The sequence below is a fragment of the Camarhynchus parvulus genome, chromosome 11, assembly GCF_901933205.1.
Source record: "Camarhynchus parvulus chromosome 11, STF_HiC, whole genome shotgun sequence".
Classification (NCBI taxonomy): Eukaryota; Metazoa; Chordata; class Aves; order Passeriformes; family Thraupidae; genus Camarhynchus; species Camarhynchus parvulus.
Window position 1 is genome coordinate 857988 of NC_044581.1, and position 26609 is coordinate 884596.

The 26609-nt window shown below is 47.0% G+C and overlaps 1 protein-coding gene across 1 annotated transcript in view; it reads right to left on the bottom strand.

Annotated features, from left to right (window-relative positions):
- Nucleotides 1–22213, bottom strand: part of NFAT5 (nuclear factor of activated T cells 5) — a 53097-nt gene extending 30884 nt beyond the window's left edge. Inside the window, 2 exon segments of the mRNA XM_030955714.1 lie at nt 4850–4975; nt 22067–22213. Coding sequence (XP_030811574.1) covers nt 4850–4975; nt 22067–22139 — 199 coding nt within the window. The 5' untranslated portion in view covers nt 22140–22213.
- Nucleotides 22214–26609: the final 4396 nt, after the last annotated feature.

The window sequence follows — 26609 nt, forward strand, 5'->3', positions numbered from 1 at the left end:
GTCTCACCACAAGACCCTCTGGAATGATGAAGGAATCAAACTAAGCTGACCCTCATCACGACCTGGCCTGTCCAGACTGGGCTCCAGCACGGCCCCTTTGGGCCATGAACTTCCAGGAGAAACACTTAACCCCAGGCACAGCAGCAGGAGGGTGAGTTCTGAACGAGCCTTGGGGTCTGCTTGAAGCCCACTGAGTAATAAAGAAGTATCTGCCTGGTGACTGCAGCAGGCAGGCTGCAGACAGAAATCCCTGGAAGATCCTCCTGGAAATGACAGGAAGGCACTTCCAGCTGCGAGGGCGGTGGGAAGAGGAAGGGAAAAGCCTACAAAGAAATGGAAGTTTTTACAGGCATCGGGGACCAACTACAAAGAAGAATCTCTTTTTCTGCTCATTTGTTTACAATCATAAGCCCAGGATAAGAGAACTGGGGACAGCACTGAGATCCCCTTTGAAATGTCTGGTAATTATTTCTGTATCAACAGGAAAAACTGACTAATGACACCAGGAAGGATGATAACTGAACAAAATATTTTCAGTAAAAATAAAAATGAAGAAGCCTGAGAATCCACTCAGGGAAAACCAAACCAAAACAAACCCATCTCCATTTTAAGGCTTCATCAGAATCTTCCGCTGGAGAGGATGAAAAAGCCTTATTTTGGCAGCAGAAAACATGACCCCTTAGCACCCAATCTCTACCCTACAGGAAATGCAGGTATCTTTATCCATGCCTCTAAAGCAGCAATTCCAAATCAAAGACTGTATTTTCATAATTAAAATAACCAAAGATGCTTATGGCAACACTTCAGTTACAACTCCAATCAAAAAAAGCCAATTACATCTGTTTGGGCAAGTAGATTGTCCCTTTTATTAAAAATAAGTATAAAAAGAAGCATAAGATTGATCACAAAGAGATAAAGTTTCATCATTTACCTACTATTTCATAGAATATAATCACAGGTGCTTGGGAGCCAGCAGAGTTCACTACATCACAGATTTACTGTATCCCAGTACAGAGAATGCAAAAGAAGAGATCAGTAAATACATTTCAGTAGCACAAAACCTGCTCCCCTTCTGCTGCAGCAAGAACACCACTCTGGAGAATTCCACTGGAGACTAAGAACTGGAAACCAGACAGCAATGCAAAAAATATGGAAAAATATATATATATTTGCCTCTGTGGGAAATGGAAAGCAGCTTGAGAGATCATCAACAAGATGAAGCATCTCATTCCAAGTTCTGCTGCAGGAAGAACAAGGGATGGTGAGAAGGGAAGTGAGTTTCTGTAACAGTTCACTGGGGTTCAGAAGGGTCGAGCATTCCTGGCACCGGAGATAAAAGATGAAAAAGCAACACTCATTTAAAGAATATGGTTGAAAATACTCCTGTGATCATCCCCCAAAGACAAGAACCATGTGCTACCTACAAGCTGGAAAGACTCCTTTGAGAAAGGACTTCAATTGGCAGAGTGAATTTTAAGCATTTTAAGGTTCAAGGTGCCTTGATCAACACCAAAAAATTGTTCAGGCTTTTAGAATCAACTGAGGAGACACTCAAGTGGAGCAAGTGGAGCTCACAAACACCGGCAGGAGCACTGGGAAAGCTTCAGGCTCATTTATTTCATGTAGAATCTCCAGGCAGAGCACACAATGACATTTCTCAGCATGACACCCTCATGCATTTCCAGAGTCTGGAGATTATTCATATTTAATGTGTTTATGGTGCTGCACCAGGCAAAATCCTCCTTTTCCTGTCCCCTGAACAAAGACACTGGAATTCAAGTAGCAAGCACAGAGAATGGTTTCCAGGGGTGAAAACAGATCTGTTCCTTCTCTTCTGTTTCCCAGAACTACAGAATTAGAAGCTTGAGATAACAGCTGAAAATCCCAGAGTTCTATGAAATCACACTTGTCTGATATTCAGAGTGGGTAATGCCTCTTTATGTCTGGATTAATGAATAGGAGATACATATTTATTAACAAATTAATGAAAATCCAATCAGCAACATTCCATTTTCATACTCTTACAACTGTTCTGTAAATCATAAAATAAATTTCCAAATGGAAGAAGAACTAGAAGTCTGTCACTGTGAGGTCATCACTGCTAAAACCAGCCTATCCTGCTCCTCCAAAAAAACCAGGAGTTAACTGCAGCAGTATTTCCAGCCTACAATATGATTTACATGGGACAAAACCCCACAGCAAGGTGACAAAAAACCTCGAGTAAGCTGAATTTCAGCCAGATATTGCCTTACTTTGCGTTTCAGGAAGCAGAGAACAAGCTGTGTGAACCACTAGAGGAGTAGGAAAAAGCTCTGAACACTTTGGATCAATCCTTGTCACGGAATCCTCTCATTATCCAGAGTAATCAGATCTGTAGGGGAATTCTACATGATGTGGCTAACTGTTCAAATTAGCCCTTCCTTTTAAAAACAAGAGTAAATGAGATTACATACAGCCCTATGCAGACTGAACTATCATTTCCCTCTCATTCCTAAAAAAGGAGGTTTTAAGGCAAGTAAGACCAGACCAAAAAAAAACTGATACAAAACAAGGGGAAAATTTCAGATACAGAACAAAAGGCTGCCAGTCCTTCCTCCTTACCCTGCTCCTGTACAGCAGCAGCTCCCCAAAAATCTGCCTGCAGTCTGCTATTAAACATTTGATGTATGCAAATGATAGTCAATTTTAATCTTTTGAAATGTAAGTAACAAATGTTATGCTGGTTTCCCTGTATAAGCACCTGGTTTGCACAAAGCCCAGGATAATTTTCCTGTAAAGAAACCCCAGCCAGACCTCTCATTAATACTCAAGGCAGGGTAACGGACTGAAAGTGTGGTGGCAGCTTCTCAAAGATGTTGCAAAATCCCACAACAATTAAAGAAAACAGTAAACCACCCTTTTCTCTACCAAGGGGGCACAGACACAGAAAGAACACAGAACGTGCCACGTTCACACCAGTAATGGAAACAAAATGGGTCTTTGCTCCTCTTTTGGGGTTATGTCTTGTTGGGTGGGGCAGTTTAAACAGAATTTTTAACAACTGTCACCCCAGGCCCTTGTCCCAAGTCCCTGTCCGGGTCTCCTGGAGCCCCTTTGGGCACTGGAGGAGCTCTAAGGTCACCCTGGACCCTTCTCTTCTCCACACTGAACAATCCCAGCTCTCAACTTGGCTCAGTCTTTGTGACCCCCTGTGGTCTCTGACATTGAATAGTGTTGATAGGTGAATAGGTCTTCTTTCAGTTTTAATAAGAAGCCTCAATATTAATTTTTTAAAGTTTTTAATTCCAGAAACTTGTGCTGCAGTTTAACCCGAACACACCCAATGAATGCATCTCGGGTTTTTTAAAGGATCTGGACTGGCTGTTGGCAGATGCCAAATACCTGGAGGCAACAGACTTTTAGTTCCATTCAAGTTTAAGTCTTTTCTGTTAGGTATAGAATTAATTAGCAGTTCAGGCCTGTCTGTGGATTTAGAGTGTAACAGGGTTTGTGGGCTGTTTTTGTTCAGTTGTTTTGAGGATAGAAGTTTCTACAAGATTTGGTTGCTGCTGTCTATGAACCAAACCCATTATTAAGCACCTTGACTTTAGAAACAGATGCCCAAATTATTTTTTTAGTAAGTGATATAAAGACATCAAATCCTTTTGATATAATAAAAGAATCAAATTCTTTCAATGACCAAGTTCCGCTGTGCACAGTTAAATCCACAGGTTCTCAGGAGAGGTCTGGCAAAACATGAATGGTGAGCAGTGCTGTAAAGTTTCTCTGACAAACCTACAACCACTTCAGGTTCTCATCAGGATTCCAGGACCATGCAAATCTGGGAAACATTCTCACACAAACATTTAATGCATATGAACTTGGAGAGAGAGAAACAGGAATAATGCAGCTATCTGAATCCTCACCTATAGCCATTTTTTTCTCAAGCAAAAATTTAATGCCAATTAGGAAAGTGGAACATGACCTTGTAAAAAATACAGGGATCAAATTATGAAAAAAACTCTTATCCACTGAAGGGAGACACATCTATATTGGGCAAAATTATCTTTTTCCCCCATTGCACAGATGTGTACTAATATATACAAGTTACTGACAAGAATCCCAGATGAAAGCCAGCACTGAGGTTAATCTCCCAAATCAAAGCTTTGCCCTTAGATTCTCACTTTTTTATGTTTAATGAAGATCAGTGATAAGTCTTTAAAGTCTAGAACATGGCTGGGAATAAGAAAAGGATGCAGATAAAAGGTCATGCCTCTTTTTTATATGTTGTCAATTGGAAAAATAACTACACTGGTCATTTAGAGTTCCAGCTGATACACATTATAACCTCATGCATTTGAGGACCTTTTACCACATCACACTAGAGATGTGTGTGAAAGGAGTTTAAATACTACACTTCCTCAGGGCCCAATGGAAAACATGACCTTTTCTTCCTCCTCACATTTCGGTAAAAGCTTCATGGCCCAAAATGTCATCTCCCATTCCATTTTTATCCTAACTAGAATCCACTGGTTTAGTCAGACAGCATTCCGCCTTAGTTCCAAACAGGGATTTATTCCCTTGGAAGACAGAGTGCATTCTAGGAGTTAATTGCCTGTGTGGCATAACAAAATAGAGGAACAGCTGATTTATTGCTTATGGAGATGCATATATGAAACACAGCAACCTCAACATAAATACCTGTCGCTTTTGATCGCCCAGCTGAACTACACCACCTACATTCTCCTAGAATGAACTCTGTTACTTCTCCACAAGCTCTTTTTCACACTCAGAACTTTGCCAGCACTGTTCATGTTGGCCAGAACATCACAAACCTTAAGAAAACACCAGAATAAAGGAGAGTCCTTACCAGCAGCAACTACAGCTGGAGGCGGCGAACCGGCCTCACCACCGCTTGTTTGGCTCATGGATGCTATGGATGTTTCTCTGGAAGGTGGTAACTGCAGCTCCTTTGGGAGAAGGTCATAGACAGATTCTGTGGAACAAAAAGAACTTGATCAAAATGTCACCCGTGCCCTACACAAGGAAAGAAATAATGTTTGTACCTAAAAGATATGAACTATAACCCAACCCTTTCAGAACCTTCGGGAAAAGTCACAGTAAGTGCTTGGAAATAACATCATGGACAAAAGTTATTTCAGAAAACAAACAAACATTAAGATGCGCATTCTGAAGACTGAAACAAAGGACACAAACTTGTTCAAACAAAGAAATAATTCATAAACTTCCAGAGAAACTGTTCTCATCCAGAACGAAGGGCTGAGGGCAGCACATCACGTGAGAATCTGAGACAAACCTGTTTTCAGAATTCCAACTGTGCGACTGACTTCCTAAGGAAAAAAAGGCATAATTTGGCACCATCACCCTAACAACATCCTATGGAGTCTTAGAATCACAGACTGGATTTAGGGGGGGATGGGACCTTAAAGCCCATCCTGTTCCACCTCCTGCCATGGCAGGGACCCCTTCTGCTGTCCCAGGTTGCTCCCAGCCCCAACCAACCTGGCCTTGGGCACTGCCAGGGACCCAGGGACAGCCACAGCTGCTCTGGGCACCTGTGCCAGGGCCTCCCCAGCCTCACAGGCAAGAATTCCTGATTCCCAATATCCCATCCAGCCCTGATCTGTGGCAGTGGGAGCCATTCCCTCTGTTCTGTTACTCCATGCCTTGCCCCAGTCCCTCTCCAGCTCTCCTGGAGCCCCTTTAGGTGCCAGAAGGGGCTCTAAGATCCCCCTGGAGCCTTCTCCTCTCCAGGTGAGCAGCCCCAGCTCTCCCAGCCTGGCTCCAGAGCCAAGGGGCTCCAGCCCTGGGATCAGTGACCTCCTCAGGGCTTGTTCCAACAGCTCCATTATTAATCCTGTGGGTTTGGTCTCTCTTCCTCCTTGTGTGCCACCCAGGAGACCTCCTAAGGCTCCCTCCTAAGAGTTTGCTCCATCCTCACCTATTTCCAGCTCTCAAGTTAACTCCAGCCTGCTGAACACCTGCAGCCTGAGGTGGGCTCACCAGGGGTTTCAGGAGAGAGGCTGGGTGTCACAGTTAGACCACATTTCAAGTATCTTGGTCTTTATCAATGAAGCATGAAATTAAAGATTTGCTCTTAATGGTCTTGTGATCTTTGGGAATGTGCTTCAATTCTAATGCTGCCTTTTCCTTCCCTCCCTCTTTATCATATTGTTGGAATTACTCACAAAGATTAGAATTGTGCTGCTTGTGGATTACTGCAAAAATCATGTGCTCCCTGAGAAAAAATTATCCTGTGGGAGTCTTGGATGTAAGCATAACTCTAAAGCAAAAGGCTTCACAGAACCTTCACCATATTGGAGTCAAAAATAAATTTCCTAAACAAAAAAAATCCCCAAGAATCAGCCCAAAGAGACAAGCTCTCAATTACCCAAGAACTTGGGGTTTGGAAAGGAGCTTTTGTAGTCAACTCTGAATATATTATGAGTCATGACAGATGATGATGATAATTCACTCCTCTCAGAGGATTTCTTGAGGAGAAAGGAATGGAAGTGTGTGTATACACTCAACTTACATATGAAATATAAAGTCTCTGTAGTTACCTGCAGACACACACTGTTGCAACTCCTTCTTTTGGAGCCCCTCACTGAACATTTTGAGCAGCAGCAGCCCTGAACGTCTGCCTGTGGTTCTCCTGTCCTGCTACAGGTAGAAGTGCCGGTGCCAGCTGGAGTAAAGGCTGGTGCTCATCTACAAGGGCTTGTACAAACTGCTGCACTCATCTCTGAGGAAAAGCAAATGCAGCTGCTCCTTGTAGTACGTACAACAGGAGCAAAAGTGAGAACAAGTGTTACCTTCCAATCCCTTCCAAACCATCCTGTGAATCTATGAACTCATGGCACAAGGTGATGGTCAAATCCAAGCTTTCAGAAGAAACACAACTCTCCTGGATTTTCTTGCATCAGATGCAGCTTCACAGCCTAAACCACACCATTACTGAACTGCAGTTCAACACTTTCCAGAGGAATCCCAAGTGCCTGGGTACCTTTAAGAACCCTTGCTGCCACAAACCTACTCCACACACATCAGACTTCAAATGAAACTTTGTGTTTTCACCTAAACACAGGCCAATGTTTATATATGCTGAACTATAAATAGCATTAAAGCAAAAACTGACAAATTCCAGAAACATGAGAGTTGTTGCAAGGAAACTCACTCTTCCCCAGAGGATACAGCTCCCCCATGCCTCACACTGTCCTAAGAGCTGGAGCTACTGCTCAGCCCCTCTCCATCACCACGTTTTACACCTGTGTGCACTCACCAATACTGAGAACATTACATTTCCTGCTAGAATTTTACGTTGATTCATGCAGAAAACACCCACTAAAGGGAAAGGCTGCTGCAGAAATGCAGTATTACATTGGGAGGCAAAAATAGCATTTCGGCATCATTACGTGTTTCTACATAATTAGCGAGAAAAAAATGTGTAGACAGAATTCCTGCTTCCAGCAGCCAGCACTGAATCAGTGAGGAAGTTTAAGCTGTCTGACAGCACTAAGTGTCCTTTAATTTATTGCTGATTTCAATTCCTTTGATGAATACATTGATGGAACCCAAGTTTCTAGGGTTTTTTTTCCTGGAAGTAGCTTCATTTATATCCAACATTTAAACACATTTTCTCTCTCCCTATAGGAAGCAAGGAACATGTGTTTCAGGATTAGTGTAATTATGAAATATAAACAAGATAACACACAAACCAGATAACCAAACACTAGTGAACAGCCAGAAGTCCCACACACTCATTTCCCAACACAAATCCTCACCTGTTAATCAGTTATTAGACATTATCTACAGTAAACTTCCAAATCTCTTATCTTGCCTCAAAATATCTCGCCTAGACAAGCCCAGCTTCACAAATTCTCCTCCCAAGACCAAGGACACACAGGGACAGACAGATTTACAGAAAGTATTTTAAGTGTCAAATTTCTTCAACTGCCCTTTATCCGATTATCCTGCCTTTATAATCTCTCATCTGAGATCAGCTGCTTGGAACTTTGATCTTCCTGCCAGTTGTACTGAGAGTCCAGAAAATTCTATTTCACATGGTTATATGGACCAGAACCACACCAAACATGGGATCAGGATCCAACAACACAGCACTTGGAGTCGGGAGAGAGAAGATTTTCGTTGTGTACTATTTGAACCTGTACACAACATCCTGAATTTAAAGATCGGTCAAAAATAATCAAAAAATTTAGGAAGGAATTTTTCACTGTGAGGGTGGTGAGGCCCTGGCACAGGGTGCCCAGAGCAGCTGTGGCTGCCCCTGGATCCCTGGAGGTGTCCAAGGCCAGGCTGGGCAGGGCTGGGAGCAGCCTGGGACAGCAGAAGGTGTCCCTGCCATGGCAGGGGCGGCACTGGATGAGCTTTAAGCTCCCTTCCAACCCAAAGCATTCCAGGATTCTCTGGAGTTGGGTCATTTCAAGTTAAAACACAAAAGGGGTCTGTGGCAGGGCCGGACACATGACCACCCGTCCACACAAAATACATCCCTGGGTCAACACAGACCTGGATCAGCCCCAGCAGCTGGTGACAGGATCTCTGTCTTCGAAGGGGAGAGGAGAGGAAAGATTCTGGAAAAATAATGCTGAGAAGGTACAAAAAACAGCATGTGAAACTGATGTGATGCTGCAGCAGGGGTGCAAAAGGCTGGTGGTTTGTGATGGCAAACCAAATTCTACAAGGTCCTTCAGTGCCTGTTTTACTCATTGCCGCTCGGTGCACACACACAGTTGTACTTTTCTAGGAATGATTCTGGATTTGTGCACACAACCTAACCAGGCTGAGTTACAGACCTGGGCAACAGCAAAGTCTGAGTGCTCGGCCATCCCCACCAGCAGCAAATCCCTCTGGAATTCCTAGCCCATCCTCATCCTCACAGCACCAAGGGACCTTTCAGAAACACAGCACACCTTGTGACCTGCAACATCACACTCCTCCTCGCTCACCAGCATGCTGTGATTCCACCTTTATTCTTAGGAACAGAGCAGTTAAGCTTACAGGAGCAAAGAGAACACAACACAACTGCTGCCTGTGTGGGAATGCTGAGACAACTCCAAGATTCCCTGAGGAGCTTGGACATGTCCCACACAAAGCCCTGCTTTTCCCAAAGAGCAGGTATTCCCTTCTTTTGGGCCATGAATCCTCCATGGCTTTCTGGCTGCACCTACACAGACATTTCAGCTGCACAGAATAAAAACTGTGATTTCTAGAAATTTAGTGCCCTGTTATCTTGCGCTGTGCTAGTACTGGCTCAGGGTGTTAGAGAACCTCTCTGTCCTCAAACTTCTGTGACACAAACTGAATTGAGATCCTGCAGCAGCGTCCCTTCGATCCCCACCCCTGGACTAACAGGTAATGACAGGTTTCCTGCTCCACAGAAATCATGTGGAGAGCAAGATCGATACATGGGAGAAGATGAGAACCACCCGAATTATGGGCACTGGCAGCACAGATGGGGCATTTTCCACTTGCTGCTGACATTTTTTGCCCTTAAGGAAAGGTACATCCTGGAAATCCCTTACCACTTCCATGACCTCATGAACAGCAGCCAAGTTAATCCTTGTCTTTAATAAGCTCCCTGCACTGAATGGCTGCCCATCTGATCCCCACTGATACTCCTCTCCTCAACATGGTTTAATACCCGCACAGATTTGGCTGCTCCTTCCAAAGCCATTTCCTTGCTGCAGCACATGACAGTCACACCAGAGATTAGACAAAACCTTGGTGTCCTCCTCTAATCAGCTGGTGGCATCGGAGCAGAAATCTCTTCTAATGATGTTCACTAAGCTGATCAAAAAAACAAGCAAGCAAACAGACCAAGAGAGTTGTTTATATGGAACTGAGATTAAAAAACAATTAGAAATCATGAAGTAGCAAGTAGCCCTTGCTACACGGGGCAGGTCAATGAAGTGAAGTGAGCACTCCTGCTCAGCATATTAACAATGCAGGAAAAGTAACAGTATCCATATTCCACCTCACCCCCCACCATTCCGCTCCACCACCCTGCACACATATAAAAATCCTATTATGCTAATCTAAGAGAGAGTTTTGGGCTAAACCTGTATTACCAAGGCTCCAAATGTCAGATTGTCACTCCTCACTCCAAAGGCCGCTGCATTTTAATGAAACAATATGTGTGACTTAACATACTTCAGAAACTTTTGTGGGCAAGGGATGCTAAAACCAGAATCTACTCTATGCCTAAAAAATCCAGGCCTCAGCCAGAAGACCTTGTGGTTGGTTTATCTGTTTATCCTGAAGTTCAGTTCTACTCAGAATTTCAGCGTCCATAACCACAGCTTAGTGGTAGAGCTTACTGAAGGCCACTGATTCCACCACAATATCTTAGTTCACAGAGTTTTCAGAGAATGATGAGGAAATGAGGGAGCTCTAAATAGCCAAAACCTAATCAAAGCTTCACTTTGTTAAATGACATTTGTATCACATGGCCCTCAGGGATTTTTCTGTACACAAAAGAGTGTGGGAACTCTTTGAAGCAGATTACTTTACCCATCAGGAAGAGCCTGTAAGAGCCAGCTGAGGAACCCCCTGGCTCTTCACCCCAAGATAAACAGGTTTTCCTGCAGACCCCAGGAACAGCACTAAGTTTGGTGACTACAACACAGAATTCAGAGAATCAGAGAATCTTGGAATGGCTTGGGTGGGAAGAGACCTTAATGCACATGTCATTAAACCTCCAGCCATGGGCAGGGGCACCTTCTGCTATCCCAGATTGCTCCAAGCCCTGACCAACCTGGCCTTGGACACTGCCAGGGATCCTCAGCCTCAAAGGGAAGAATTTCTGCCCAACACCACAATAAAATTCAGGATACATTTCAGAAGACTTGGACCACCCCACTAGAGAGATTTCACATCTCAGAGTAGGCCTCTCTCCCTTCCTCAAGGCTAAACCGGGAAAAGCAACCTCAGGGCCCACTGGAGTAAGTCCTGCAGTGGAAATGCAACACTTCAGTGTTGTATTTAGATTTGAGTGAGCAGACAAAACTCCAGCTGTTCCTCCAGCTGCTTTGAGACAGCACACCATAACCCCTGACAGGGATGACAGGGATCTGTCCCAGCCCATGGAATGGTTTAGGCATTGAGATGGCAATGCTGATAACACGGCTGGCGCAGGGACCCGGCACACGGCACGGGGACAGCGTGGATGGAAGCCAAGGAAGGATAACAAGGATCCAGTAAGAAGCTCAACAGAGGAAGCTCTGAGAGTCTGAGAAAGGAAACGAGGAGAGAGACAAAGCTCAGTGCATAAACCAGAAGAGAAACAGACTGAGACAGGCACAGCCCAGACAGATCAGTGATCACTAAAGCACTTCCTACTTCACTGCAGACGGTTTGTTATTGTTGAGGTTTGGGCTTTTTCCTTTTTCTTTGTTTGGCTGGTTTTTCTGAGTACTCCCTAGGTGATCCAAACTCTCACTTGCAGAAGTGAGAATCACCCATGACAAGCAGAGCTGCCATGGCCTGCAGTTAAGGGACAGCACAGATTTTTATACTATAAAGTTACAAGAAAAAAGATTTGGAAGACGGAAAAAACACACAACAAAGAGTAAATCAGCTTTTGTACTGTATCTGTCAAAAGAGGATTTAGGACATATTACAGACTATCACACTCCTGCATTTCCCAACATCTTTGCAACTTTGCTGATTGAACATCACAAGCTTGGCAGCAGGGAAAACAAGACAAACAGTCCTGAAAACAGGTTTAGGTTTCATAGAGAGCAAAAAGGAAGGACCATGCTTGAGCATACACAGAATAGATAAAATACAGCAACTGTTCAAACAATCACAGAATCACTAAGGTTGGGAAAGATCTCTAAGAACACCAAGACCAAGTGTTAACACAGCACTACCAAGCCCCAGTGAACCACAGAGATACAGATTTGGATGGGATATTGAGAAGAAATCTTTCCCTGTGAGGGTGATGAGGCCCTGGCACAGGTGCCCAGAGCAGCTGTGGCTGTCCCTGGATCCTGCAAGTGTCCATGGCCAGGTTGGACAGGGCTGGGAGCAACCTGGGACAGCAGAAGGGGTCCCTGCCATGGCAGGGGGTGGAACAGGATGAGCTTTAAGCTTCCTTCCCACCCAAACCATCCTAGGATTCTGTGATACTTGTGACATTCTGTGACATAACTGCATGGCAAAAGCCAGAGAGCAAGAAGCAGCCCATAGGCAGTGAGGCTGAGCAGGAAGAGAACAGACACCCTAAAATATTTTATACTAATCACTCCTATTATTGCAAGAGTTGAAGCTGAGTTGTAGTAAGATCACAGCTCACAAGACTCCCTGTCCTATCTGCCTTACCCCAGTGCCAAATCCACCAGGTTACACTTACTAAAACATTGATCTTATTTCATATTTGTGAGTATGTCTCAATACAATTAAACAAAGGACTCAAAAATGTATCATCCAGCCTAAAATACATAAAGACTAATTAGCACGTTCTTCCTAATTGCCCAACGCTGCCCATGGATTTCCACACAGCTGTCAGATGCAGTCTGTCACCAGACCTGCCATGCTGTCCTGACAGAGGAAATGAACTGCAGAGCACTGTTCCCTCTCTGTGTCAGCCACCCTCAGCGTATCTGTGATGGTGGAGCAGGGCAAGACTGGAAGCAGGTCCTCCCGCCAGCACTCCTGTTATTGTCAGCCCTGGCAGGGCTAGATTGCTGCTACAGCAACAGTGGCAGGTTTTCAAAGAAACTGCAGTGTATACAAGGATGTTTTACACAGCCAAACAGAAAATCTTCCTTCCAGTTCCCCCTGGCTTCAGACAAAAGCAGCAAACCCTAAATCAACAGGCTTCAGGCGCGTGGAGGGAAAGGCAGATGCCGTGGTGCTGCCTGTGCTAGAAAACTTCAGGATTAAAGAGCTGATGTTGGTGCAGCCCCACTCTGCACAATGCCCAGGGGATCTGAGTGCTCCGTGGGGATGACGTAGCCCTGGGCACTAAAATTCAAATCTTGCCTGCAAATGCTGCTACTCCCTGAAATGCACATTCCAGTGTGTTAGTGACAGAGAGAGAGCAGTGTTCTGAAAAGCTGCTGTTTCAGAGAAAGATGATCAGTAATAGATTATTAATGATAAAGTCATTAACATTTGATCACAACTCCAATATCACAGAATCCCAGGCTGGTTTGGGTGCGAAGTGACCTTAAAGCCCATCTCATTCCAACCTCCAGCCATGGACATGGATATCTTCCACTAGTCCAGGTTGTTTCAAGTCCCATCCAACCCAGCCTTGGACATTTCCACAATATCATTACTTCCTGTACTTAAAAATAAAAATTTAAGCTACAAGTGGTTTCCTGTATTTTTCTAAAGGACAAGTATTACTACCAAAAATGGCAGTATTAAATAGGTAATTTTGCAAGCAATTCGTAACCAGCTCCTGCACTATATCCCACCAACCTTCAGAAAATTTGCTTATCTCAATATTCAGGATTCTGCACAGCAGGGTAGAGTTGAGAAATTAATCCTTTTAAAGTTGAATTTCAACAACTGACAAAGGCATGTGTTAGCTGAATTCTATTTATGGCATTCATCCAAATATCAAATAAAGCTTTCCTGGCTGTGTTTCAGTCATCCCCATTCACAGCTCAAAGAGGACTTTTATAAATGTAGACAGGCAGTATAAATCCTGGATCTTGTTTGCATCCAATTTTACACATCTCAGAATGAGAGAACAACATTATTTAGGAATTGTCACTTCAAGGAACAGACCAGTAATGACTTACTGAGACATCTATCCTATGTGGTTGTAAACTCCAGACAGAAACCAAAGAACATGAAAATACCTCCGTGGACAAGGCAGAGCAGCAGGCAGGCTGACAGAGCAGTAGGCACATGAGCACAGAATCACAGAATCCCAGACTGGCTGAACTTGGAAGGACCTTAAAGCTCACCTCACTCCATCCCTGCCATGGGCAGGGACACCTTTCACTAGACCAGGCTGCTCCAAGCCCCGTCCAACCTGGCCTTGAAATGTTTAAAGAAACCCAAATACCAAGCGATCAAAGAACATCAGTAATAGCTATTTATCAACCCCTTTAAAGCACCTGTGTTGTTTCAAAAATCAAAGTTCACCAGAACTGGAGGTAATCAGGCACTTCCTTAGGTACAACGCACCACCTGAATTCAGGGACACACAGAATTCACCTGACCCACAGTTTACTGTTGTCTTACAACATTTCTCAGCCTAAGTACAGGTTTGCACCATTTTTTCTGATGGGGTTATTTTTGTCATCTCTTACAGTTGCTGCGAGCAAGAAAAGCAGCAGCGGCAATGAAAGACACAAGATTCTTTGAGGCTGTACCACAAAATTTAAGGTGAAGAACAAAAGGCATTCTGACAGACTTCTAACACACTGTGGGCACCCCTTGGGTTCAGTATTTCATTACAAACCTGGATGTACAGGCTGTGCTCCTGAGACCTGACCTGTCCTAGAAACTCTCAACACGATACTCAGCATCTCGAGCCCACAAAGCGCCTCCTGCCTTTGCTCCCATTAACAGGTATGTCCTTCCATCACCACCACCACTGAGAAATGTCTGTGCTTCCTACCATCCCTTTGCTTTCTACTGCCAACTCAACTGTTTGGTGATAAACACTGCTCTTCAAAGCACAGGTGATGTTCAGTACAGAGCTCTGCTGAGTCTGACACCTCTCACACTCTGAAGGGACACGAGGAGCATGCTCAGGAAACCTGCAACAACTACTGCACCTGCAAGGGATTCCTCAGGGAAATAAAGATGGAGAAGGCTCAGGGGGATCTTATCCATGTGTGCAAATTCCTGACAGGAGGCAAGAGAGGCTCCTCTCACCGGTACCCCATGACAGGACAAGGGGCAATGGGCACCAAGTAAAACACATTAAATTCCATCTGAATTATCTTATCCATGAGGACAGCCAAGCACTGGCTCAGGTTGCCCAGGGTGGTTGTGGAGCCTCTGTGAGGACAGTCAGACCCTGCTGGGCACGGTCTCAGCCCTGATTCCATGATCTCCAGAGGTCCCAGCCAGCCCCAAGGGCTGAGACTGAAAGCTGGCACTGCTTCCACAAGACTCACTCACATCCTCTCCCACCACCAGAACATCTGACTCCTTTCAGAACTTTAACCTAAATCAGATTCCTGGGTTCTGCATCATTTACTTGTGAGATAAAACCAAGACTATTAGAAACTGTAATTAGAAATTCCTCAGTAAATCTGCTTTAATAGGGATACACATTCCAAGCAAAGCTGCCTTTTTTACTCCCTAAGAAACAAAGCATACTCAAATATTAGCAGACCTCCTCATTCCTAAACTGAAAACAGAGCAAACTTTAAATGACATACAAGTCTTTCTCCACCACAAATACAACCAGACTGTGGGATTTCTTGCTGAGTCCAAAAACAAATCAAGAGTCAAAAAAGACCTAAGTTAAACTCTAGATACTCCTATTCTGCCCCAAACAGTAAGGATTTACACATCTCCACACTACAGAATCCTCACTGCAAAGGCAGAAAACTGCCAGTTACCAGAAGCTCTGGACTCTGCAGCTGATTATTCCCCAATCACCCCAAGGTGCTCCTATCCAAACTCAGTGACTCCTGCTGAGCGGATCCATATGCACAAAAACCATCAGGCCTCCACACACGAGGGACTGAAACAACTGGACGTAGTGTCAGTTTTTCTGAACGGGAATGGAAACACCAGCATTTGGAAACTTTTTAGGACCATTCTTAAACCTCTCTCCTCCATATCTTCACCCTCCCAGGCACTGACAGGAGCCACTGTCCATCTCCCCTGTCTGCCAAACCTCCCGACCTTCTCCACAACTCAGCCTGCTTTAGGGTCAGAACCTTGTGTTTCTTCAGCATATCACATCAGTTTCATAAACTCTGTAAGGCGACCCCAAATTCTTTCTATCTATTTACAAAGCAACCATGAAACCTTTCCAAATGCTGAAGGCCAAGTGATGGAAGGGAATGGAGAACAACTACAGAGTGTATTTATGTAAACAGTGACAACATTCCTCAGTCTGGTTAAGTGATATTCACCTCACAGATGCCTCACAGCTATACAATATAGTAAAATAATGTACCTGAAGTTGGACATTTACATTTTAAACACTGCTAAAGCACTGCTTGCTTGGCAAACAGCAGCTACTCGAGATTTTACTGCGTGTCCATTAGCATTTGCTATTACTACACAGTTCAAAGTTGGATCTGAGAGTTTCCTCAAAACTGGATCTGAAAGTTTGTTTCAGTCAGTTCCTAAAACAATTGCTAATGACAAAGTGGCCTGACTGTTCAGCCTCATCAGTTTACTCTCTACATACCCACCGAGATAACACACATGATAACTGCAGAGTCATGACCACACACCTCACTTCACCTGCACTTTGGCCACTCACCAACTCCTGCTGGTGCTCACCAGCACTTCTACACTTCAAAATTAGCTCAGGCCATTGTCTTTTTGTATAAAACGAAGTATTAGTTCTCTTTCACTTTCACCATCCCTGGAGGTGTTCAAGGAATGAGTGGACATGGCAATGAGCGCTCGTCTGGTGAACAAGGCGGAGATCACCCAAAAGTTGAACTCAACCTTAGAGGTCTTTCCCAAGTTAAATGATTCTGTGAAATACATTTCATATAAAACTGAATAACCTGTGTACCACTGCAAAAGTCAGATCAAGGCTCCAGGATGCCAACCATTTTTAGTTACAGATACCAAAAGGTAACATGCTGTTGAAAATTTATAAATAAAGGTCAGATGCTTCATAAAAAAATGAAAAATTTTAACCTACAACCTCAGAAATGTATGATGAGAAGATTCTACTTCTTGACAACACTACTCTGCAATACAGAACCACAGAACTATGGAATGGTTTGGTTTGGAATGGATCTAAAGTTCATCTCATTCCACCCCTGCCATGGGCAGGGACACCTTCCAATAGACCAGGCTGCTCCAAGCCTCATCCGACCTGGCCTTGGACACTTCAAGGGACAAAAGAATTGGGCAGTGTATGGAGATTCTCTAATAGAAAAACGACAACTTTCAGAGAAGGACAAAGTATCCAAAACAAGTAAAACTGACAACCAAAGACCCCAACCAGCCTTAGGGCCAAAGCAGCACACATTTCTCCAGGGACAGGGCTGCCCTGCCTGTCCAGTCTCGGCACAAGAGCTACAGAAGGCACAGCAAACGCTACAAAGGCACAAGGCAAGGAGCATTTCTGCCCACGGCAGAGCCAGCTCAGCAGTTTTAGCTCATCTGCTCCCACCTCCACCACTCGGTCCCAGTGCTCCAGAGCCCCCCTTTCCTGCCAGGACACCGCTCCTTGTGCAGCTGCACAGCAACTAGACCAGGAAGCAGAACAATGTGAGAAAATCTGATCAGAAGTACAATATCCCCATTCTAGATCAGTTTCCCAATCCCATTCATCTCCCAACCACAAACAACAATTGTGCTGGCACGATTCAGAGCACAGTCCATGGGTGAGAACAGACGGTGAGGAAAAGGGGCTGTTCAGACAGCTCTGCCACAGGAATATTCAAATTACACCCTGGAAAGCTGTGAATTCAAAGTCCTCCCCCTACCCCCAGCACCACACAATCATCTTGCAGCAACACATTCCAGAGTTTTGTTTTGAAAGCCAATAAAGGAGGAAGATTCCAAGGAGGAAAGGACATTTAAGGAAAGGCTGACGCACAAGTTAAAGAACTTTGGTTGAATCCATTTTGGTTAAGTCAGAATGTCCTGGGGGCAGCTGGCAGAGCTGCAAGGGGTGGATGGAGGGATCCATCCCTCACAGAACACTCAGCATGGCACAACCACCGTGGCACCTTCTACCAGCTATAAAAAGAAGATAAAAATTGCTTACAAAAAGAAGCCAAGTCTGATTTCTATTCCTAAAACGTGCTAGTACTAGTTCTAAAGTTCTACGTTATTTTTATAAAGCATCTTTTCCACCCTCTTTGATAATGTAGTCACTGTCTTACTAGAGTTATCCCTGGGATCACAGAAGAAAAGAGTTCTGGTAGGGAAAAAGAAAAATCACCAAACCCCATGTGTTGTATCCCAATTCCCAGCAAACACAAGTGGATTACAGTCAGTTCACATTTACGCATGAAGAACGTTTGAGTTTTGGTTATATGACGTTTTTAGGGCAAAAGAGCTATTTATCAGAATACTAACATTCTTCTTGTTGCTACCAAATTCCAGGAAGTCTCTCAGTTGTACAGTCACTCCATTGTGGAAAGCAAAATGCGGGACATGAATAAAAACTTCTAATTGCACTTGTGCTACAGTGCAAAAATGCCATTTTATTAGTACACACACATTATTGGGCAACTCAAAGTGAATGTATTAGCTAAATTAATCCCATGTTTAATCAGATTTAGTCCCTGACATCTGACGAACTGCTTTAATTACAGGTTTTCACCTCTGCCTGCTGCCAATGAAGAGCCAACTTTGCTCTATTTGAATGCTGCAGATGATATTCAACCACAGGACAGCCAGCCTCGAGGTTTTAGGTTTTATGCTCCAGTGATTTTTCTACTACATTACTAATCTGTATGCACATTTGGGTTGATTTATTCCAAAAAGGACAGTGTGTTATGTAAAGATGGGAAAGAAACATACTACAGCCTAAATATTTTCAGCATGAAGTGATGCATATTTTTGTTTATATCTTTAACTTCTTAGCAGGAGATATCATCCTTCTGCAATGGTTACAAAGCATTTCTTAACTGATTATACGTTATTTAATACTGACTATACATTAAAAGAGTTGTTTTAGTCCTTCACACAAGTCAGCTCCTCAGGGTCTGTGGATGAGCTCCAGGAACAGGCCCTGGAATCCACAGTTCCCATTTCTTTCACTTTTAACAGCTACAACCAATATATGAAACATTTAGAGATCCTATTGCAGAGACCTGCAAGTTCAGTACAGTTTCACTATCATTTTAAACCAATATAAGCTGCTGAAAGAACTAGTCCCACCTTTCCCCAAGGCCAGTTTCCACATGTCCCTTCCTTGAGTCAGCACAAGCCATTCATAAAGACCCACAGCAAACACAGGACACTCACCCCATTAAAAACCAACATTTCTCCTCCCCTTTTCCTTTGGGAAAGAAAAAGCGAGAGGCTGAGTTAATTTTAACATGATCAGCTCCCCAGTCCAGCTCACTGCGGCCACGTCAGAGCCACAAGGAAAAGAGGAGCGCACAGCTGCCTGAACTGCGCACGTGGGAATTCACTGGGGCTGGAGCTGCTCTGGAAACACACCTACAGGGGCAGAAACTGCAACAGAAAGTACTGAGATACTCAAAGAAATACTCTGCGTCCCAAGATAAGCATAAATGAAAAGAAATTACTGGAATGAGCTATCAGAGCAGCGTTTACATTATGGACTCTCACTGCGGGGTGAGTTTATATTACCCACTCACACTCACCTGAGGTGTGGCGGCTTTTAGAGTTCTGTTTGACCTTTTTTTTTTACAAGAATGTGAAAACAGAATTCTTAACTGGGATGGTGGTGCAAGCCAAAACTTTTAACACATGGTGTGGGGACAGCTGATGACATAAGTCAGTTTGTCCAGAGAAGGGGAGAAAAAAAAAATCACACAACTAAAAACTTCAGTCATTGGGTTTCCAAATGTAACTTCACTTTTTTGTTAATCGGTGCACGCAGACTCGGCCACTTTACCTCCACCAAACCAAATTTTCTCTGTCAGACACCCAGCAACTCCGCAGACCACCCCAAGGTGAGCTTCCCTCAGAGGCTCAGAGCTCCCCAGCGCCCACCAGGGAGGCTCCCAAGGCTGATCGCCAGCCACAAGCACCGGGAGCGCAGGAATGCCACGGAGAGGAGAGGGACTGGCCCCAGCTCAACCTGGGGCTGGATTCCACCCGGATTGAGAGGAGAGGGACTGGCCCCAGCTCAACCTGGGGCTGGATTCCACCCGGATTGAGAGGAGAGGGACTGGCCCCAGCTCAACCTGGGGCTGGATTCCACCCGCAGGGCGGCTGTGCTGCTAAAAGCAGAGCAGTTAGAAGAAACTACTCGCTCTAACACACCCTCATCATAAATGCATATTTGTGGTTCTCTCACTGTGTTCAGACCTTTCCCTTTATCTCATCAGTTGTACTTGTACCCTGAGCCAGAGCACTTGTCCACGGGATACCTTATCTGTATCTATCTAGGAAAAAAAAAAAAGTACACTGGAGTGTGTTCTGATCAGTCAGAGAAGCAGTAACACTTTTTCCTAAATTTCAGCTAAAATCGTGCTCACAATCACTTTGCTATTCGTGCTCAAGAAGTATATTCATTGGTCCTAAAGATTAAACTGCATTTCAACTTATCATCTCCTTGATCTTTTGTTGTGACAAAACATGAAAAGCAAAACTTGCTTTAACCTCTTTATAACCCCTCTCTGTGTTCTACACCTCTGCCGTGGCATCTTGCTGGGATCAAGCAGCTCATTGTGACCACAACATCCTTCCCTCGACCTCTTCCAGCTCTGAGCCCACATCTCTGCACTGGAAGAAAAATACACTCTTGATAAATCAGTTTGAGACTCTTTTCCAACCTGAAACACTCAACCATTCCATTAAATACAAAAAAATAAAGGAGAATTCACAGTAAGATAAGGCAGTTCAGAAGTTCTGCTCAATTAACAAGTCCTTGAAGCAATTTTGTGATTTACACAAAAGCTTTTTATTTTCAATGTGTTACAAACTAACACTGCACACTTCTCAGATTTCCAGTAGGATAAATCATAACTTCAATGGGGTTTATCACCTGTATTTATAATTGAATTACCCTGTTCCAAAATACTCTTCCTACTGCCGGCACAAGGACTGAAACCAACTGGAACACATTGTGCTGGGCAACCAGAGAGCCTTGAGCCCCTCTAGTAACATCCTAAAAAAACTTACAAGCTACCAGTGATAACTTTAAAGAGAGAAACAACGACTCTGAGCAGTCTGAGAGCTTCCAATATGTACTTTAATTCATTAAAGTCTTTTTATTTCTTATACCTTCATCTCTTACCAACACACAACTCAAACTTAATGACCATACTATAGTCCTAAAAAAATTAAATCTTTACTGTTAACCATGCTAGAGTTGTAACACCATTAAACTGGTTTAAACCTTCACTTCAGGGTAGTAAGAGACTTTTCCATTTATTTCATCATACGGCCCCAAAATTGCTCCCCTCACCAGCTGTACTGTAGGCAGGTGTGTGCAACAAACTACTAGTAAACTACCAACTGGTACTTCTAGTATCATAAACTAACAGCGGCTTTCAAGTCTTTTAAACACGAGAAAATGACTTAAAAACTCTGTAGTACGTAACACTTGTCCTGATAGACTTACCCATGTTCACGTGCACTTGTCAGAGCTCAAATTCGGTATTATGAAAACAGAAATTAATCTAATTTACTTTTAAACCCACTCCATCCCCTCGGGGTGCAGCTCCCCACAGACAATGCTGCTTTACCCCGGAGCACGGGGATAACTCCCGGAGATGCTCCGAGCTCCGGGCCCCAGGGCGCTCCGCTCGCCGGCTCCGCTCCCGTTCTCACCCCAAACCAGAGCATCCCGAGCCCTCCCGTTCCACCGAGCCGCATTCCCGGGAGACTTTACTGAGCAGTTCTGGGGGTCCCCACCCGCCCGCGCTCCCCGTTAGTTCCCGCTCCAGGCCGGAGCGTGTCCGTGCCCGCGGCCGGGCAGAGCCGGGGCCGGGAGGGGCCGGCAGGGTCCCCGGCAGGGACCCCGGGCGGGCCGCAGCCCCCCGCCGCCGGCCCCGCCGCCGGAACCTGTCGGGACACATTCTTGCGGCGGCCGCGGCCGGGCCAGGAATGCGGCCGGGGAGCCGGGGCGGCCCCGCGCGGCCCCGGGGCCCCTCCGGCCGCGCATCCCGGGCGGGGGCGGCGGGCGGGCGATGCCCCGCGGGGCCCGGGGCGGCCCGGAGCGCGGGCCCGGCGGTACTGGCGCTGCCCCCCCCCCCCGCAGCCCGCCGCGGTCACTCACCCTTGGAGTAGAGCGACTTGGGGGACTCGAGGTCGAGGTCGGCGCTGAGCAGAGAGATGAAGTCCGAGGGCATCGCAGCTCCGCGGCCCGGCGGGGGCGAGGGGGCGGCGGGAGGAGGGGGGCCCGGGCCGGGGGGCGCGGCTGCCTCCGCGCGCGCGGAGCGGAGCGGAGACACGGGCCGGGAGAGCGCGCGGTGCGCACGGCGGGGCCGCGGTCGGCGGGGCGGGGCGAGCGGTCGGGCCGGGGCTGCGGGAACGGGCGGCGCTCGCAGGGCCGGTGTGCAGCGGAGCGCGCCCGACGCCGCCCGAGCCCGCTGCGCCTGCGCGGGGCACGGGAGGGGCCGGCGGGGAACGGCGGCGCCGCGGCCGCTCTGCGCGTGCGTGAGGGAGGACGGGGACCGGCGGGGGCGGAACGGCCGCGCGTGCGCACGCGGGGGGGGGCGCGGGGGAAGAGTCTGGAAGGGATGGGGGGGGGCGCGAAGGAGCCTCGCGGGAGAGCCCTGCCCTGAGGGAAGCCGGGGTCAGGGCAGCCCCTCAGGGCAGCCCCTCAGGGGAGCCCCCGGGTTCGCGGACCCGGGAGGGCCCTTCAAGGGCAGCCCCAGGGTGGGCTCTGAGGGGAGCTCCCCGGGGTGAGGGGCCGGGCTGGTCCCTCAGGGGAGCTCTGGGGAGCGCCCCGGCGTGAGGGCAGCCGTCATGGAGCCTCGCGGGAGCCCCCGGGATGGAGCCCCGAGTGAGAGGGCGGCAGCAGCGGCTGCCCCCACGTCCCACATCTGGGACTGTGCCTCAGGGGGCTGTGCCCGACCCTTCTCGCCCGGTGTTGGGGGTCGTGATGGCACCCCGAGGGTCAGGGCCGGCTGTGGTGCCACCAGAGCTCCATCCAGCCGCAGGGCTCTGCCATGGAAACCCACAAAGCAGAGCTGCCAAAGCCACTGGCGGTTATTGTCCAAAAACCCAGCTATTTCCAAATAATATGAAAATGCAAAAGTGGTGTCAACAGTGCATTATCATTGACACGGATGGCAGCTGCGTGAAGACACAAGTGCCCTACACGTGGGGAGTTGGGAGAACGTGAGCAGTGCGTTCTTGAGGGACAGTTTGGGAGTCCCTTTCCCTGAAAGGTGTCAGAAGGGGGAGGAGGTGTGGAAAGGTGTCCCGCACAGATGTACAATTACTTTTTCAAAGTGTCCAAAATCTGCTTTGGAAGTGGGGAAAGGATGGGAAAATAAGAAGGGTTGTGTGTGAGTGGATGGAGGTGCCAGGCGAGTGCTTAAGCTGTGAAAAATGGAGGCGGAAGGAGCTGTGAACAGCTGCCGCGTGCCTCCGGCGCCGCACAGGGTCCAGTTTCCCTGGGACACCAAAAGGTTGGCTCCTGTCCCTGCTGCTGCCAGCTCCTTGCCAGTCAGCTCCCGGATCCCAGCGAAATCTCCCTCTAAAAACACTCAGTAGCTTCCATGCCCTCGGTGCAGCCCGAGAGCCAGTGGAGAACCCTTGAGCCCCGTGCCCTGCCGGTCAGTCGGTCACTGTGGGATGGCCACACTGGTGTCCTCACCAAGCACTCAACCACAGTCCCACGCTTGTGACACCACTGAGCTGGTCCTTGGAGCACTGGCACTCTGTTGTGCCATGTTACCCTGTTCTGCCGTGTCCCCTGCCCGCAGGGCACCAGGCAGTGCCCGTGGTGACAGGGTGGGACACACGTGGTGTCCCTGTCTCACAGCCCTGGCAGGGCAGTGACAACTGCACGGTGCGTGGTTGGTGGCATTTGAAGTCGGTTTCTCTTTCATCCCAGACAAGCTGCTTTAATTCCTGGAGCTGTCCTGGCTTTTCATCTCCTCCACCTGACTTCATTCATGGCGTGGCAGGAGGGCACAGGACTCCAGTACTTCTGTGGATTTCATCCTGTCCATCAGCCGTCACAGCTGGTGACCAGCCCCACCCAGAGTGTGCCATGGAAGTCTCCAAGACCCTTCCCTGGGCAGTGACAGCCAGGATGAAGCCGTCCTGGTCCCCAGGAACACTCTGTCATGGCACACCGTAGTTCTGCTGCTGTTTCAGGGTGCTCAGCACAGCATTGTTCAAGTCAGGCACGAGTGTCCTCCCTAGTTAAAAGTCTTCCAAAAAGGTTTGCTGTGATCACTGATCCCCTCAGCAAAATGTCCAGGAATGGGGCAGTCACAGCTTCCCTGGGCACACTGTGCCATGGCCTCACCACCCTCACAGGGAAGAATTCCCTTCCAATAGCCCATCTAACCCTGCCCTCTGGCAGTGGGAAGCCATTCCCCATTGTCCTGGCACTCCAAGGTCCCTCTCCAGCTCTCTTGGAGCAGGCATACTCAGGAGAGCTGAAGGAAAATGTTCCCCTGTGGCAATCTCAAGCCTGATGACTTCAGAAGGAAAGGGGGATTCACCTGTGCCAGGCAGGGATTGCCCTGCCTTGCAAGGGAGGGAGGAATCTCTGTCCATGACAGGAGGGAGAGCTACTGCTATGCTGGCACTACAAAATGAATTGTTTGGGAAGCTTCCAGGGAAAACAATGTAAGACTGTGCTATACTCACCTCCTGTCTGAGTGTTGAGGAAGACAGAGGCTCTTGGAAAAGGTGCCACCACCAGACGGGCTGTGGTGGGGAAGGAAAACAGATTTTAGTCCTGAAAGGGAAGGGGCAGAGAGAGCACTCTGAGACAGAGTGCTCAGGGATGGAGCAGTTCAGGATACAGAAGGTGCCTTTGGGAGGCTCAGGCATCCATGGCTGGGCAGTGAAAGGACAGAGCTGAAAGCCCAGGCGCTGCTGGCCCAGCAGCAGCAGCTCCACGACAGCTGCTGGAGCGTTTGGCTGTGAAGGGCTTTGCAGAGTCCTGGGAAGGGCAGAGCTGGGACACCACAAATAACACAGAATGGGGGTCAAAGCTGAGAAAAAAGGAATGCTGGTGCTCCATGGAGCGAGGCAGGAGCAGCCTGGCTGTGCAATCCCACCTGTGCTCACCCAGCCTGGGGGAACCTCCAAAGTACTGCCCTGGTAACAGCTGGAAAGGAGAGAGGCCCTGCTGCTCCCAGCATTCCAAGACAGAGAGGCAATGGGCAAAGGCCAAATTTGGAGAAAGAATTAATAATTTGGTTTTTTGGGACAACCAAACAGTCCTGGACAATAAGAACTTAAAAGGACTAAATAAATGATTAGTCAGTCCATGGTGCAGCACAGAGCAGCAGGACTGGGGGGAATAACCACACAGAGGCAGGTCAACAAAGCACATGTACAAGATTTCCTGGGATCCAGTCAGAGCCATAAAACTCCTCTTGTTTTATGGGCCCCAGAACATGGAAAAGCCGTGGGAGCAGGCTGCAGTGGTTCTGTGTCATTGAGGTATTTTCTCTCTTTATTATGAAGTTCCTCTTCCTGCAGAAGCAGCCGGAGAGCAGCAGGTGTGAGGGGGAAGGAGCCTAAGCCGGGATCGTGGGGACAAATTAGCAGGTGCCTGCAGAATATCACTAACCCCGTCTGCGATTCCGGAGCCGACGTAGGTGTTTTATTTTCTAGCGGTGTTAGAAAGACTGTCAGAAAATAATTAGGCTCTGTCAACAGTTCCCCTATTCCCAGATTACTTACGACTTCCTGACTCATTAGAGCTGCTGAGGCTGGCAGGAAACCTGTTTTATAGTAATTTCTGTTAGTGGTGTCCCTGGAGGAGAGACAACACGGTGCGGGTGACACCAGCGTGTGACACCAGCGTGTGACATTGGCGTTGACTTCGCCCTCGTGATGGAGGCACCGGGGCTGTGCAGGGTGGTTACTGCTGGCAGGAGACACTGTCCCTCTCTGTCCCCATGCTGGTGACAGGGAACAGGACACTTGGCTGCAGGGCCGACGCTGGGCAAGGTCCAGCTTTAGGTGCACGGGATTTGCTGGTGTCCTGAAAGCGTTCCTGGTTCGTGAGGGTTTTAAAAACAGAGGGGACACGTAAATCCCATTAACGGGGTCTTTCCATTTAATCCTGGAATAAAGCCACCACAGCCTCCCTGTGCCAGAGTGGGAGCTGTCATGTGCAAACACAAGTTGGCTGTGTCAGGACTCTACTGGGGCCCATTGGCCCCTGAATTTTACCATCTCTGTCTCAGACACCCTGCAAATCCTCAGTGCTTGGAGGAGCAGGACCATGTGCAGTACTGACCCTGCAGCACTTGGAAGCAGATTTAAAAATAGTTCTGAAATCTTGTTTATTTCTCTGATTTTTGGATCCAATTCCTCTAGATCAAAGATAAATAAAGTTTACAGTGAGACAGTGCTTGCCAAGAACACAAAGCCCAACGTTCTTCCCCAAAACTTGCACTTCCCACTCAGTTCATGCCCTTTTTCCCTACATTATCTCAACTGAAATCCAGGACCAAAGCAGATGTTCCCATTGATTTTCCATGCCCTTTTCCCCAGTCAGCACCTTGCTGACCTCCAGCTCCCTCCTGTGAGGCTCCAACCATGTACTCCTGCCCTGAGGCTGCTTATGGTACTGTGAGATCCATAATTAGGCAAATTTTAAGAGCCTGATTCTGCTG